A 16,028-nucleotide genomic window follows, 5' to 3' on the forward strand; every position below is an offset into this window, starting at 1 on the left:
TTTAAGATTCATGGCTCCTTGTAATGTTCTGCATTATAGAGTAAAATATCTGATCTAATTTCGTTTTGAGTGCTCTTCGTCTATTTCCCTGTTTCATAACTGTGGGAATAGTCTCTATCTCACTTTAAAAACTCTGTCATTGAGATAGTTTTATGTTTTACAGTTGTTTGTAAATTCACCTTTGTAGTGAGTCTTTCATATTTTTGTAAATTCTAATCTACCTGTACAAATGATGTTCTGTTTGTGGATGGGTGTCTTGTGCATTATTTTTTTCTATCTAAGCATTTTTGATTCTCCCTCCAGATCCGTAATGAACTGGAGAAGAAGTTGAGCTGCAATCTAAAGGAGTATAAGGAATATATTGACACTGAGATGTTGCAGATAGTGGGTCAGATGGATAAAGCCTCACTCATATTTGATGACCTCTATTTGGTGAGTAAAGAAAGGCACTGAAAACTAGTGGACTGATATATAGCATGTGTGTCTGGAAATACAAAGTTGGAGGGAAAATGTAAAAGTCTGCTGTTCAAATTTAGCCACTTTTTCCCCACATTTTAATCAAATATTTAGTTTTTACATTGGTTGCTATGTTGTTGCTTGGCAACCTGCAGCAATTAAAGTAATAATTTCAGCATACTTGTGAATTTAACAGGGTAATGTTTTTTTTAGTATATTTTCGTCATAAATTGGCTCGTATTTCCATTTCTAGGAAATGACTCATGTAAAGACAATGTAGTTTGTCTATGTCTATAGTACCTGGACAAATATAAATAATGCACAACAACCCAGATTAGTTGTAGTGGTTATATTTGTTAAATGAGACATCTCCCTGAAGCCGCAGAGTTGGAACCAGATGTAAAAAAAAAAAAAAAATACAAAACACTGCACAGGATTATTCACTTAAGTGAGAATCAGGAACTCAGGTACTTATATTCAATTTCAAATGTATGGCCAGAATCCCTTAATAGTCCATTAAGCTTCTGGTTCAGCTACTGTTCCTTACGTTTGAAATTCTTTTTGAGTACCTGATAATTGTTTTAGTGAAAAACAAGGGGCAGTATATGTGTGTGTTAATTCACCCCCTGAACACCTTCAAGTGTCATTAATTTATCACATTTGTACTCTGTGTAATAAATATATTCCTTTTATGTGTAATAATGTAAGAATATACTGCAGTCTATGCACATGCATCCATTTAAAAAAAAATTTTTTCTTTTTTTTTTTTTTTTTTACAGTAGCTCATCTTAAATGCATACACCACACGCATAAAGCACATCAGCTTTGAAGTTCTTTGTGTCTGGAGCCGTCACATATGTGACTGTTTATGAAACTTCCGAATTCAATAGAAATCAGCACTTTTATAATTGGGCACAGAAACACCTCCATGGCTGTCAATCACACACAGAGCTAGGAGAGGTGGCAGGCGCACTGTAGTAGCCTTCCTCTATTCTCACGGCTAGGGATTATCTTCTAATTGTGATTTTAAAAATGGTGTGGGGGAGGATAGAGTGTTTGTTTAAATCTTAGAAAACAAAGATTTGTGTCAAGCATTAGCACTTTGTGCTAATAGTAGAACACTTTTTTCTTGGCAATATATTGATATACTCACTTTGCCTTATTTTATATCAGTGCCTCTTTAAATCTTTTAGTAGTCTGGTTTTGTGAAAACCAATTAATGCTTCCTTATCTGTCTGACATGGCAGCTTGTAGGAATGTATACTTACCTTGCTGTTTTTTTTTCAGGGCTCTGAGTGGAATGCATCAAACCTGGAGGAGCTGCGCAGTGCAGGGTGAGACACAAGACATTGGCATCTTGCAAGAATATGGGAGAGCCTATAGTAAATCTCATGTGATATCTCCCAGTCTGATTTACACAATCTATCCTGTGAAAGCAGATTCATTTTCCATATCAATCATAAGTGTCCTTGAGTTGGGTATTTAGAAACCTCAAGATGTTTTAAAAGAAAGGAAATCTCCACTTATCCTTCCTGGTAAAATACTGGAATGTATTGGGTTTGGTGTTCATAATAATCATGAAATAGATTGGATGGTCATGAATATAAATATTTCCATCTATGTTATAAAAAAAATCCATCAATTGATCTCTGCTTTGTAATCTATCCATCTCAAAGTTTCACTGCTTGCTGATTTTTGACGCGTTAAAGTAAGGTCTTTCTTAATGGTAGCAGTTGATAGAAAACCTCAAACAGGTTGTCTTTTGGAGGCACTGTTATGGGAAAAAAACAATTTTTTTATTACAGAGGTTTTATTACATATTCTGTTCATTAAAAACATTGACGAGTGTTTGCATTCATTTAAAACATTTTAGTTTATATTTGCACTTGGGGAGGGGGGTGCGGGGGGGGTTGAGCTAAACTTTTATTAACAAGGAATCACAATGCTAGCTAATATTGAGCAACACTTGTATGTTTAGCAAATGTATTTTGCAATCTAATCCAGTGTTTTTCATACCCTTCTTTAAGAACCTCTGTATTTTTGGGAGATTTTTACATCTTCTAGGTGGCCCTTAAAGAATGCTTTGATAAATGTATTTATATTGCATGCTGCTTGCATACCATTTTGGTACAATGCATGCTTCTCCTGGTGCTATAACCGCCAGATTGTAAATTGCCAATTATTTCCATCCAACATTAACTTTCTGTTCCTATTTCAGGGTTGGCTACATACTAAATGTGACCAGGGAGATAGATAATTTTTTCCCTGGTCTTTTTGCTTACCACAATATACGTGTCTATGATGAGGAGACCACCGACCTGCTGTCCCACTGGAATGAGGCCTATCACTTCATTAATAAGGCAAAGTTAGTATTGATATTGCAAGATTTATCAGGCCAAGTCAAACACATAGATAGTGTTGATTGAGGAATCGTTTTTTTACCTTTTCTCAACATAAATTGCTGTGATTCCTATAGATATCAGTCCCTGTATCTCATTAATATAGTTGTAATTGCTGTTTCCTATCAGGAAGAATCATTCAAAATGTTTGGTGCACTGCAAAATGGGCGTCAGCCGCTCAGCTTCCACGGTCATTGCATATGCCATGAAAGAGTATGGCTGGTCAATGGAGAAGGCATACAACTACGTAAAACAGAAACGTAGTGTAGCTAGACCCAATGCGGGGTTCATACGCCAGCTGTTGGAGTATGAGGGAATCTTAGATGCAAGGTGAGTTCCTTACTTGTCTCTTTATGCACAGGTATGCTTTTTAAAATCTATTATGTCTGGAAATTTCAGTTGCATTATTTCAAATGGAAATATGCCTACTGGTCCCTGTGTAACTCTGGGGGAAACATGCAATACTTAACAAAACTTCGCCTATAGGTGGCGCCGGCCCTGGTTGGCACTATATGAGAGCATGCTATATAAGTCCATATTTCCCCTCACTGGCTTTGAGAGAGCACACGCGTATTTTTTTTTTTTTATTGTATTTTTCTATTGCAGAATTTCACAAGCTCTTAAAAGCAGACTCAAAACAATATAGCCAATTATTATTCTTTTTTTTTCATTATTATTGTTTATATTTAGTTATTTCCTAATACTGTCGTGTCTTATTTTTGCATTTAAAAAGTCACTGCGGCAGCATACAGCAGTAGCCTTACTGAGGAATGTTTTGTTGAATAGAGGATTGAAAAATTTCCTTCTCTATAGATGCGTGTTCCTTTAAAGCTGTATTGTTCCATGTATTCCTATTGTGTTAGACTATTTCAATGGCTCATGAAAATATTGTATCCATTAAGGTATTATTTTTAGAGCACAAAATAGTCCATAGTGCTGTACATAGTGTTTTTTGAAAAAATGACGAAGGACAAATCGAAGTAAACAACTACAGGCCGGGGAGCTTTTAGTACTCCTAGCTGTGTGAGCTATCTTGAGTTGCCGAATTAATCTGTCTGGTTAAGATAGGCAGTATCCATTAAATACAGGCTATACTTGAGGCATTCAAATAATGTAATAGCCATAGCGATATAAAACTAATGAAAGACTATGTGTTTTTTCTTTCTAGTAAACAAAGACACAACAAATTGTGGAGGCAACATGTGGAACGCGGCTTGCCAGCAAATGAGTTTGACTCCATGTTTTCTGATACATTCCAACCTGAGCTCAATTGCAGACTAAATGAGATTGGTGGGGTTACAGATATTTTGCCTGACAGTAGATATTTTAGGCATCTGACCCAACCACAGGAGATAATTGAATCACCTAATGTACTTCTTGAAGTTGAGGAGCTGGAGAGAGATGCCCTTTTGGAAGATGACCTCTTTCCAGGAAGGTACTGCAAAGTAAAAAATGAGGAACATGTTCCAGGGAGAAAGAAAGCTGAGCTAATGGCAGAAGGTTCAGACATGAAAGAGATGGATGTGAGGAAGAAGTTGGTTTTTGAAAATAGAGATTTTGAAAATGATTTTAAGGCAGTGGAAAAGAACAGTCGAGAACGGGGAACAACCCTCCCCACTGAGGCAAATAATGAAGAGCAGCGTGTAAACAAAGAAAACTCTAATAACAGCAGCAAAAGAAGCTGCCCTACAGATAGTGAGGTAGGTGTGCATTACTACTGACCATCACTAATTGGGGCCTTGGATATTACATGTGAATTCCTACAGAGTGTAAGCTTGTTTGAGCAGGGTTCTCGTTAACCTATTGTTCCTGTAACATTTTGTAATTGTCTCATTTAATGTTAAGTTTCCCTCTTTATAACATTGTAAAGCACTGCAGAATAAGTTGGCACAATATAAAGGCAAATAAGAATAATTGAAAAGTGTAGACTTAGACTATTTTGGCTATTCTTGCCAACCCAGAGGATCCCCATAGAGAGCCCAAGTTTGTTGCTGTTCTCTATATGAAGACCTAGCACAACATTACATATGCTTACAATATTAAGCATTTTTTTATGGTTATGCTTAATAATATTTTTTTTTTCACTACTAGTTAAAAAAAAAAAGACATTCACTTGTTAGCCTTGATTGGTAAAATGCCTCACATGACCTGGATTTCTGTAATTCTTTGCAATATTTGACCTCTAACTTCCAAAGAGTAATTGTGGTTTTAAAGTTAAACCTTTGTGAAATTTGGTCTGATGATACTATAATTGTAATGTGGTCACAGAATCCACAACTTCTGCAGAAAAGTATGTATTCATACAAATTAAACACCCCCCAGTGTATTTTGTGTGTCTGCATCCGGCCTCCCACCACCTCTATGATCTAGTGATCATCTCTTGGCAAAGCAAAGTTGGCCAAGAAAAACTTGCAGCTGGATTCAGTATAAGTAGCCTCTCCCCCCTTTCTCCGTTCTTAATAGGGGCCCCTAAATCTAAACGGGCAAAGAAACACTCGAGCATTGTAAATTAAAGTATGTATTAGTAACTCTGGAATGTCCCTTCAATTTTTTTTTTTTTTTTTTTTTTTAATTCTTTATTTTTGTAGTGCGTAAGCGTATAACAATTGCTTGTGAGGTACCCCAAAGGCAATCCTCAAGCATATTACAAACAATTAAACATAGAAGTACATGGATGGTCAAGCACAAATTTTTGAGGATATCAACAGTATAGCTGTACTTTGTTTAGATATTTGCAGAACATAACATAGAATTATCACCGCTTAACTTTCTAGTCAGGAGATTGTTTAACTGTGTTGAGGGTTAAGCAAGTTGTGAGTAGGTAACCACTGTGGTCCCGTCCGGTGAGTGCTCCGTACGGGTGGCTTGTGTAGTAGTCCCGGGTTTGTGTGACAGCAAATGGGAGCGTGCATATGAGAGACATGGCACCGTATCCCGCCTTAAGGATTGCTGGAACCTGCGTAGCCGGACAGTCGCTTTGGAGGCTCGAGGTATGCGCCTATAGTGGCTGCGTCGTGCAGCCGGTCTGATCCAAGAGACTACCATTGTTTCTGCCTTGTGGTAGGTTCTTCCCCTGCTATGCAGCATGTCCCAGAGCCTCTTGCAAAGCCAGTCAAGATTGTCTTGTTGAGGTTTGAACGTCTTAGAGTGGGGCCTGTGCTGGGCAGCCATTTTGACAGGGCCCTGGTGGCCTGTTGCCCCTGCATGCCGTGGAGCCTGCTTGTCCGCTTTTCGCTCTTGCCGAGTCGTCCAGCGGGGACCGGGATGTCCCCCACTGGTCCATAGGGGGGGGGGGGGGGGGGGGGCTACCATATTGTCGCTTGAGGGCCCTGGTGCCTATCATGGCAAACATACCATTTGCAAAGAGAGACATCTTGGGGCATCTTGAGTCTTTTTGTTTGGCCATATCATCAGCAATTTCTGCAGCATTTACTGTAAATTTTATATTTCATCATATATATTTGACTTTAATAGTGAAGTTCACAGGTCTGTTTGTATTCTAATTGTATTAAGTCTTAAGTTTTAAGTTTTTTATTTTTTTTATTGTTTATTATAAATATTCTCACTCTGAAAAATACAGAACTGTGCTGCATGGAAACATTAGTGCTTGGGTGCACTTTCTATTCTCTTAGACAGCGTTCAGTTCAGTAAACCTGTGGTGTAACAATGACAACATAGGAAGACTGACTGGATGACATTCAAACCAATACCTGAGAATAAATTAATCAGGAACACAATGTAAACTGATGAGAAATTTCAGTGCACGTAATTTGCTCATTAAATGTAAAACTATTAACTCATTGTTAGTTATTTGTTTTTCACTTTAAATCTACAGTTATATTTTTAAAGTTTGGGAATTGGTATGAAAGTGAAAATAAAAAAGAATCAATGTTAGCCCTTATTTGTGTGTCAGAGGATTTAGCACTGAATTAGCTGAAATCCAGTTGTAAAGATTGTCAGTGACTGCTACTTAGCTCAACATTAGCTGAGATTCAGTGATGTTGATGAGTGCTGATTCGATGTGAATTCCTCCAGAGTGTAAGGACTGACAGACCCACACACTGACTGACTGACTGACAGACCCACTCACTGACTGACTGACTGACAGACCCACGCACTCACTCACTGACTGACTGACAGACCCACGCACTCACTCACTGACTGACTGACAGACCCACGCACTCACTGACTGACTGACAGACCCACGCACTCACTGACTGACTGACAGACCCACGCACTCACTGACTGACTGACAGACCCACGCACTCACTGACTGACTGACAGACCCACGCACTCACTGACTGACTGACAGACCCACGCACTCACTGACGGGAAGACCCACGCACTCACTGACGGGAAGACCCACGCACTCACTGACGGGAAGACCCACGCACTCACTGAGGGGAAGACCCACGCACTCACTGATGGGAAGACCCACGCACTCACTGATGGGAAGACCCACGCACTCACTGATGGGAAGACCCACGCACTCACTGACGGGAAGACCCACGCACTCACTGACGGGAAGACCCACGCACTCACTGACAGGAAGACCCACGCACTCACTGACAGGAAGACCCACGCACTCACTGACAGGAAGACCCACGCACTCACTGACAGGAAGACCCACGCACTCACTGACAGGAAGACCCACGCACTCACTGACAGGAAGACCCACGCACTCACTGACAGGAAGACCCACGCACTCACTGACAGGAAGACCCACGCACTCACTGACAGGAAGACCCACGCACTCACTGACAGGAAGACCCACGCACTCACTGACAGGAAGACCCACGCACTCACTGACAGGAAGACCCACGCACTCACTGACAGGAAGACCCACGCACTCACTGACAGGAAGACCCACGCACTCACTGACAGGAAGACCCACGCACTCACTGACAGGAAGACCCACGCACTCACTGACAGGAAGACCCACGCACTCACTGACAGGAAGACCCACGCACTCACTGACAGGAAGACCCACGCACTCACTGACAGGAAGACCCACGCACTCACTGACAGGAAGACCCACGCACTCACTCACTGACAGACCCACGCACTCACTCACTGACAGACCCACGCACTCACTCACTGACAGACCCACGCACTCACTCACTGACAGACCCACGCACTCACTCACTGACTGACTGACAGACCCACGCACTCACTCACTGACTGACTGACAGACCCACGCACTCACTCACTGACTGACTGACAGACCCACGCACTCACTCACTGACTGACTGACAGACCCACGCACTCACTCACTGACTGACTGACAGACCCACGCACTCACTCACTGACTGACTGACAGACCCACGCACTCACTCACTGACTGACTGACAGACCCACGCACTCACTCACTGACTGACTGACAGACCCACGCACTCACTCACTGACTGACTGACAGACCCACGCACTCACTCACTGACTGACTGACAGACCCACGCACTCACTCACTGACTGACTGACAGACCCACGCACTCACTCACTGACTGACTGACAGACCCACGCACTCACTGACAGGAAGACCCACGCACTCACTGACAGGAAGACCCACGCACTCACTGACAGGAAGACCCACGCACTCACTGACAGGAAGACCCACGCACTCACTGACAGGAAGACCCACGCACTCACTGACAGGAAGACCCACGCACTCACTGACTGACTGACAGACCCACGCACTCACTGACTGACTGACAGACCCACGCACTCACTGACTGACTGACAGACCCACGCACTCACTGACTGACTGACAGACCCACGCACTCACTGACTGACTGACAGACCCACGTACTCACTGACTGACTGACAGACCCACGCACTCACTGACTGACTGACAGACCCACGCACTCACTGACTGACTGACAGACCCACGCACTCACTGACTGACTGACAGACCCACGCACTCACTGACTGACTGACAGACCCACGCACTCACTGACTGACTGACAGACCCACGCACTCACTGACTGACTGACAGACCCACGCACTCACTGACTGACTGACAGACCCACGCACTCACTCACTGACTGACTGACAGACCCACGCACTCACTCACTGACTGACTGACAGACCCACGCACTCACTCACTGACTGACTGACAGACCCACGCACTCACTCACTGACTGACAGACCCACGCACTGACTGACTGACTGACTGACAGACCCACGCACTCACTGACTGACTGACTGACCCACGCACTCACTGACTGACTGACTGACCCACGCACTCACTGACTGACTGACAGACCCACGCACTCACTGACTGACTGACAGACCCACGCACTCACTGACTGACTGACAGACCCACGCACTCACTGACTGACTGACAGACCCACGCACTCACTGACTGACTGACAGACCCACGCACTCACTGACTGACAGACACAAAGATTTCTAAATACACACATAGAAACATACACACGATATATACACACAATGTCACAGATACAGCAGGGCAGCAGGTGGTTGCAATAGGGGTAGCTGCGGCTGATGGGAGAGGGATGCCGCTCTGTTAAGACTCCTCCTCCTCCTGTATCTCTGTTCGCCGGGAGGAAGTGAACTTTACTTTCTCCTTGCTCTGAGGCTGCACTGGGTAAGGGGCGGGCAGCCGGCTCTGCAGAATGGGAGCGGGTTGGAGGCGTACTCTGTGGTACATGTGCGAGCCTGAGGCGTGCTCTGTGGTTTTGGGACGGACTGGGGGCTTCCTTAGTGGAACAGGGGCAGGCAGCAAGCAGAGCAGATTTTTCCAGGTGTCCTGCCAGCTTGTGGTTCCCCTGCGCGGCTTCAGCGCCAGAAGGAAATATATACAGTTCCCTTCACTTCCTCCCGGCGCACGGGTGGAGAGAGAGCTTGCACGGCATTGCAGGACAGAAGGAGGAGGGCAAGGGCTGACCAGTCCCAGACGCCAGGGCAAAATTCTTAGTCACCATGGCGATCTGGCATTTGTCAGGCCCTGATACATATAGTGTAGATTGGATTAGCCGTGTTAGTCTAGTAGACAAGATGCCTATATATATATATATATTTATTTTTCCAATAGAAGTCTGCTGGCACTCAACCAATTTTTAGATATATAGTACTGCTTGCCTGGGGGCAAATATCCTGTGTTGAAATATGTAGCATAAAAGGAAAAATAGGATGCACTTGCAGGTCTTAGGTTAAAGGTGAAGAGTTATTGATTGAATATTTTCAATACATATACACCAAGCATTTTGGTGTACAAAATAATCAATGTTTTGTCCCTTTTTAAGGGTCTCTTTCAAGATCACAGATAAAGTGTAATAATGCCTCATTTGCACTTGATCTGTGATCTTGAAAAAGATCCTTATAGGGTCGATACGTTGATTATTTTGTACACAGAAATGATGAATTATTGATTTTTTTCCCCAATAAATACACCAGTTCCCTTAACCTAAGACCTGCGAGTGAATCCTATTTTTTCCATATATATATATATATATATATATATATATATATTAGTGTAGATTGGATTAGCTGTATTAGTCCAGTAGAGAAGATGCTATAATTCCAGAGTATTGCAGTATGCAATAATAGAAACATAGAATGTGACGGCAGATAAGAACCATTCGGCCCATCTATTCTGCCCAATTTTCTAAATACTTTCATTAGTCCTTGGCCTTATCTTATAGTTAGGATAGCCTTATGCCTATCCCAAGCATGCTTAAACTCCTTTACTGTGTTAACCTCTACCACTTCACCTGGACGGCTATTCCATGCATCCACTACCCTCTCAGTAAAGTAATACTTCCTGATATTATTTTTAAACCTTTGTCCCTCTAATTTAAGACTATGTCCTCTTGTTGTGGTAGTTTTTCTATATTTAAATATAGTCTCCTCCTTTACTGTGTTGATTCCCTTTATGTATTTAAATGTTTCTATCATATCCCCCCTGTCTCGTCTTTCCTCCAAGCTATACATGTTAAGATCATTTAACCTTTCCTGGTAAGTTTTATCCTGCAATCCATGAACCAGTTTAGTAGCCCTTCTCTGAACTCTCTCTAAGGTATTAATATCCTTCAGAAGATATGGTCTCCAGTACTGCGTACAATACTCCAAGTGAGGTCTCACCAGTGTTCTGTACAATGGCATGAGCACTTCCCTCTTTCTATTGCTAATACCTCTCCCTATACAACCAAGCATTCTGCTAGCATTTCCTGCTGCTCTATTACATTGTCTGCCTACCTTTAATTCATCAGAAATAATCACCCCTAAATCCTTTCCTCAGATGTTGAAGTTAGGACTCTATCAAATATTCTGTACTCTGCCCTTGGGTTTTTACGTCCAAGATGCATTATCTTGCACTTATCCACATTAAATGTCAGTGGCCACAACTCTGACCATTTTTCTAGTTTACCTAAATCATTTGCCATTTGGCTTATCCCTCCTGGAACATCAACCCTGTTACATATTTTAGTATCATCAGCAAAAAGACATACCTTACCATCAAGACCTTCTGCAATATCACTAATAAAAATATTAAAGAGAATGGGTCCAAGTACAGATCCCAGAGGTACCCCACTGGTGATAAGCCCAAGCTTCGAATATACTCCATTGACTACAACCCTCTGTTGCCTGTCACTCAGCCACTACCTTACCCATTCAACAATATTGGAATCCAAACTTAAAGATTGCAGTTTATTGATAAGCCTTCTATGTGCAACAGTGTCAAAAGCCTTACTGAAATCTAAGTAAGCAATGTCTACTACACCACCCTGATCTATTATTTTAGTTACCCAATCAAAAAAATCAATAAGATTAGTTTGGCATGATCTCCCTGAAGTAAACCCATGTTGTCTCTGATCTTGAAATCCATGTGTTTTTAGATGTTCAACAATCCTATCCTTTAACATGGTTTCCATCACTTTCCCCACTACTGAAGTAAGGCTTACTGGCCTATAGTTGCCCGACTCCTCCCTATTACCTTTCTTGTGAATGAGCACAACATTCGCCAACTTCCAATCTTCTGGGACTACTCCTGTTATCAATGATTGGTTAAATAAATCTGTTAATGGTTTTGCTAGTACACCACTAAGCTCTTTTAATAGCTTTGGGTGTATTCCATCAGGTCCCATTGACTTATTTAAATACAAAAAGAGAAGTCCTTCAATTTGTCCTGGGGGCCTATAAATCACCCCTTCACGAATTACTGTGTGATTACCAAATTCTAACGTAACCCAAACGGACTCTATGTTCACCTCACTAACTTTTATTAGGCTAGATGTTATGCTATCCTTCACATACAGGGCCACCCCTCCCCCTTTCCTGCCTTCCCTGTCTTTTCTATATAAATAGTACCCTGGTATTGCTATGTCCCAGTCATTTTTCTCATTATTCCATGTCTCAGTAACAGCGACTAAATCTACACTATCAGTTGCCATTATTGCCACAAGTTCATGGATCTTATTCCCTAAACTGCGAGCATATGTAGACATGACTCTAAGCTTATCATTTTTTAACACACTTGCTACAGGCACCTTCTGTCCTTGTTTTGGGGGACAATTGGATTGATGTTTTATCACCGATAAGAAAACAGCAGAGCACGGCATGCAAGTATATAGCTGCATATATGTATGTATATAAATTGATCCAATAAAGGTGAAAATAGAATATTGAAAAAGAACTATATAAGACATTAAGCTGTGCGTTTATAAAAAGTTTTGGTAGTGTGTGAGAAAGCCAGAGTCTACATTAAGTCCTTCATTTCTGGTGTTGAAATGTGTGATCATTTTCATCCCAAATGTGTTTTGTTCATGAGAGTCTTTGAAATTCCCTTTAAGAACTTTAATCCTTAGGTTTTGGATAAATATAACATTTATATGCACATACAGCCTTAGAAGCCTTAGAAGTTAGACAATCTCTCAAACTCAAGAAATATGAAGTCTTTGAAGCAGGTTTAAAGGGACACTATAGTCACCAGAACTACAGTTTAATGTAGTTGTTCTGGTGAGTATTGTCAGTCCCTGCAGGCTTTTTGCTGTAAACACTATCTTTTAAGAGAAAAGAGGGTGTTTACATTGCAACCCAGTGACACCTAAAGTGGCCACTCCTCAGATGACCACTAAAGGTGCTTCCTGGGGCAGTGCTGCATAGTGTGCAGCACTGACATTCAACATCTCCACGCTCTGCATGGAGACATTGAGCTTTCCCCATAGAGATGTACTGATTCAATGCATCTCTATGAGGAGATGTTGATTGGCCTAGCCTGTGTTTGGCCCTGTCCCATTGACGATCTCAGCCAATCAAATGATTTTCCCGTGGGAAAGAATACCCAAAGATGCTGATTGGAGGCGTGGCAAGTACTGGCACATGGAAATAAGGTACTTTTTCTTACCTTTTAAGAAATGGGTCAGGAATATACATTTGTGTTCCTGACCCTATAGTGTTCCTTTAATGTAGGATTGAGAAACTGATCTTCATACAATTTTACATTGAAACAATTACAAAAATTGTTTAGCATCATATGATTTAACTGTATTTGCCAGTATGTTTTTTTCTTTCATATCTACTTCTGATCTCTTTCCTTGGTTTTGTAGGATGATGCTATTTTTGGAATTCTAAACAAGGTGAAACCTCCATACCCGTCTTGTACTGATTGTATGTACCCATCAACTCCCATCTCCTCCGAGGCATATGAAGAACAACAGAATATAGAATTTAAAGAGGCCTCAGATTCTCCCACTATTTGCAGTCAGCCTGTACTATTACAACACATGACTTCAGCTGTTTTGGACAGTATGCATAGATGCCCACTGGGCAAAGACATCACACCATCGTGTCCTGCACATTTTAAAAAGGACACAATCAATTTTTCTGCAAAAGCCACTGACAAGCATTCCAGCGAATCAGAAAAGCCACAAGCCCGAATTGAACAGTTTGAATCCTGTTTTAGCCAAACTTCCTTTCTTAAGAGTGATCCAAAACAGCAGAGAGACCCAAAATACTTATTTTTCAGCAAAGATCTGGAAAAACCGACAATGCATAGTTACTTAATGCAGCACCAAGAATCTATCATTCAGCTCCAAAAAGCTGGCTTGGTTAGAAAACATACCAAAGAGCTGGAACGTCTTAAGAGTGAAGGCTCATTCATAAATGAAGGTCTTGCAGATAAATCTGATTCCGCTATATCAGTTGATCACAAAGATCTGAAAACCCACCAAGAGCTACCTGAGGAAGCTATGGACGGAAAGGAAGATATAGGTGTTATAGATGGAACATTACAGAAGACGTCTACTCCATGTTTTTTCAAGATGGATCTGATCAGTAGTTACACAAAAGATTTCCTAAAGACTATATGCTACACACCAACTTCCTCCTCAATGAGCTCTAACCTTACTCGAAGCTCAAGTAGTGACAGCATCCACAGTGTACGTGGCAAGCCCGGACTGGTGAAGCAAAGGACACAAGAAATAGAAACAAGGATGCGTTTAGCTGGGTTGACACTTTCCTCCCCTCTGAAGCGATCACACTCTCTTGCAAAACTAGGAAATCTCAACTTTTCTAGCGATGACTTATCCTGTGACACAGACACCAGTCAGAAATTGGATTGCAAGAGTGCAAAATTAATAGACAGTCCTGTATTTACAGACACTTTATCCTCTTCTGGGACCATAGAGTCACCTTCTTCCAAGATCATAGATTCAATTAATAAATCAATCTCAGAGACTAGCTGAATTTTTTTTTTTTTTTTTTTTTTTTTTAAATCTGGTCAATGTTACTTTTATGGTATTATCATGCTGGTTTTATTATGGCAAAATAGTGGTTTTCTAACTACATATGCAGTATAGCAATATTATATCTGCATCTCTTTATAGTGTATTTGTTGTCTTTTTTTTTTTTTTTATGTATTTATTTTTTTGCTTTGTTTCCTTTGCAGTTACTGCCAAATAAGGTACAGCAATATTGAATTTCTTTATTTCGTACAGACATGTAAAACATTCAGATTTTTTTACTCCTACCTCCATTGCCTTTTGCTGTTTTACGGTTTTTGACTAAAACTACAGCCCCCAGTACAAGCTTTGACTGAATACATAAGAATACCATATTGCTCTTGTTCCACTTTCCATTTCCCAAGACTATAAAAATGACGCTACCAGTGATCGTGTTCTTAAAAGACCACTCCACAACTCAAAAACACTTCGGTGCTTTATGGGTGAGGAGTATCCTAGCTTAACCCCTATGAGAAATTGGCACTTTTCTATATTAACTATGGAACACCTCCCTAGCTGTCAGCCAGCCAGGATTGTTTGCTGCCTCCTTCCATTAGCTCCCCTAGCTAACTGCAGTGGCAGGCACACTCTACTTGAGCGCAACTGACTACTCCACCACATACCTCAGACCAGTTCACCCAGCTACTCCAGACCTCAGATGAGGTGTCTGTGCATGCATGAGCTAGCATGCGCACACCGCACACGCAACGATGCACAAGGATACCAATTCAAAGGCTTCTCAATGAGACCTCTTCGGTTATTTACCCGTGAAGAGATTAAAAGTCTCTTCTGGGGAAGTAAGATCTGCAGCCTTCGAAAGCTCTTTTAAGATATACTACCAGTAAAGGCATGCATGAAAACATGCATGCATTTATGAGGTGTATATCTACTAAACAATGGTTTTCTTTATTTTATTTTTTTGCCTCTTTGGGCAGTGCACTGTCCTTTTAAGCAAGGTTGACTATTTCCAATGTTTAAAATACACATTTATAGAATAGCCATAGGACCAATTAGAGACAAAATAGGCAATCCTAACGGACGATGTTTGTGGGTATGCTTTCGGTGTATGGCTTTATTGTATTTTTATGAAACCTTTCCAAATACTAAAGAGTGATTGCTTAACCCCTTAATGACACAACTTCTGGAATAAAAGGGAATCATGACGGAATATATCAGTCGTCTGTCCTTAAGGGGTTAATGACAGGTCACAGCTATGTTGTGAATAGTTTTTCCCTCCTATAGGCAGTGACAATCCTAACCTACAAAAGTATATTGCTATAATTGTGCACATCGTGTGCTGTTCAGCTCTACACATTTCTTCCCTCTCTGCTATCACTAGCATGACTCTCGTGGCTTGCTATAAATAATATGTGATCATTTTGCATGTGTTGCACATTCCGAAGGCCAAATATTAAAAGACTTGTTGAAATCA

The 16,028-nt window shown here is 41.3% G+C and overlaps 1 protein-coding gene across 1 annotated transcript in view; it reads left to right on the plus strand.

Moving 5' to 3' along the window:
- Positions 1–14,722, plus strand: part of SSH1 (slingshot protein phosphatase 1) — a 54,497-nt gene extending 39,775 nt beyond the window's left edge. Inside the window, exons 10-15 of the mRNA XM_063454693.1 lie at positions 304–432; positions 1,744–1,790; positions 2,675–2,821; positions 2,985–3,185; positions 4,024–4,555; positions 13,424–14,722. Coding sequence (XP_063310763.1) covers positions 304–432; positions 1,744–1,790; positions 2,675–2,821; positions 2,985–3,185; positions 4,024–4,555; positions 13,424–14,560 — 2,193 coding nt within the window. The 3' untranslated portion in view covers positions 14,561–14,722. The remainder of the gene's footprint in view (positions 1–303; positions 433–1,743; positions 1,791–2,674; positions 2,822–2,984; positions 3,186–4,023; positions 4,556–13,423) is intronic.
- Positions 14,723–16,028: the final 1,306 nt, after the last annotated feature.

The sequence above is a fragment of the Pelobates fuscus genome, chromosome 5 (assembly GCF_036172605.1).
Source record: "Pelobates fuscus isolate aPelFus1 chromosome 5, aPelFus1.pri, whole genome shotgun sequence".
Taxonomy (NCBI): domain Eukaryota; kingdom Metazoa; phylum Chordata; class Amphibia; order Anura; family Pelobatidae; genus Pelobates; species Pelobates fuscus.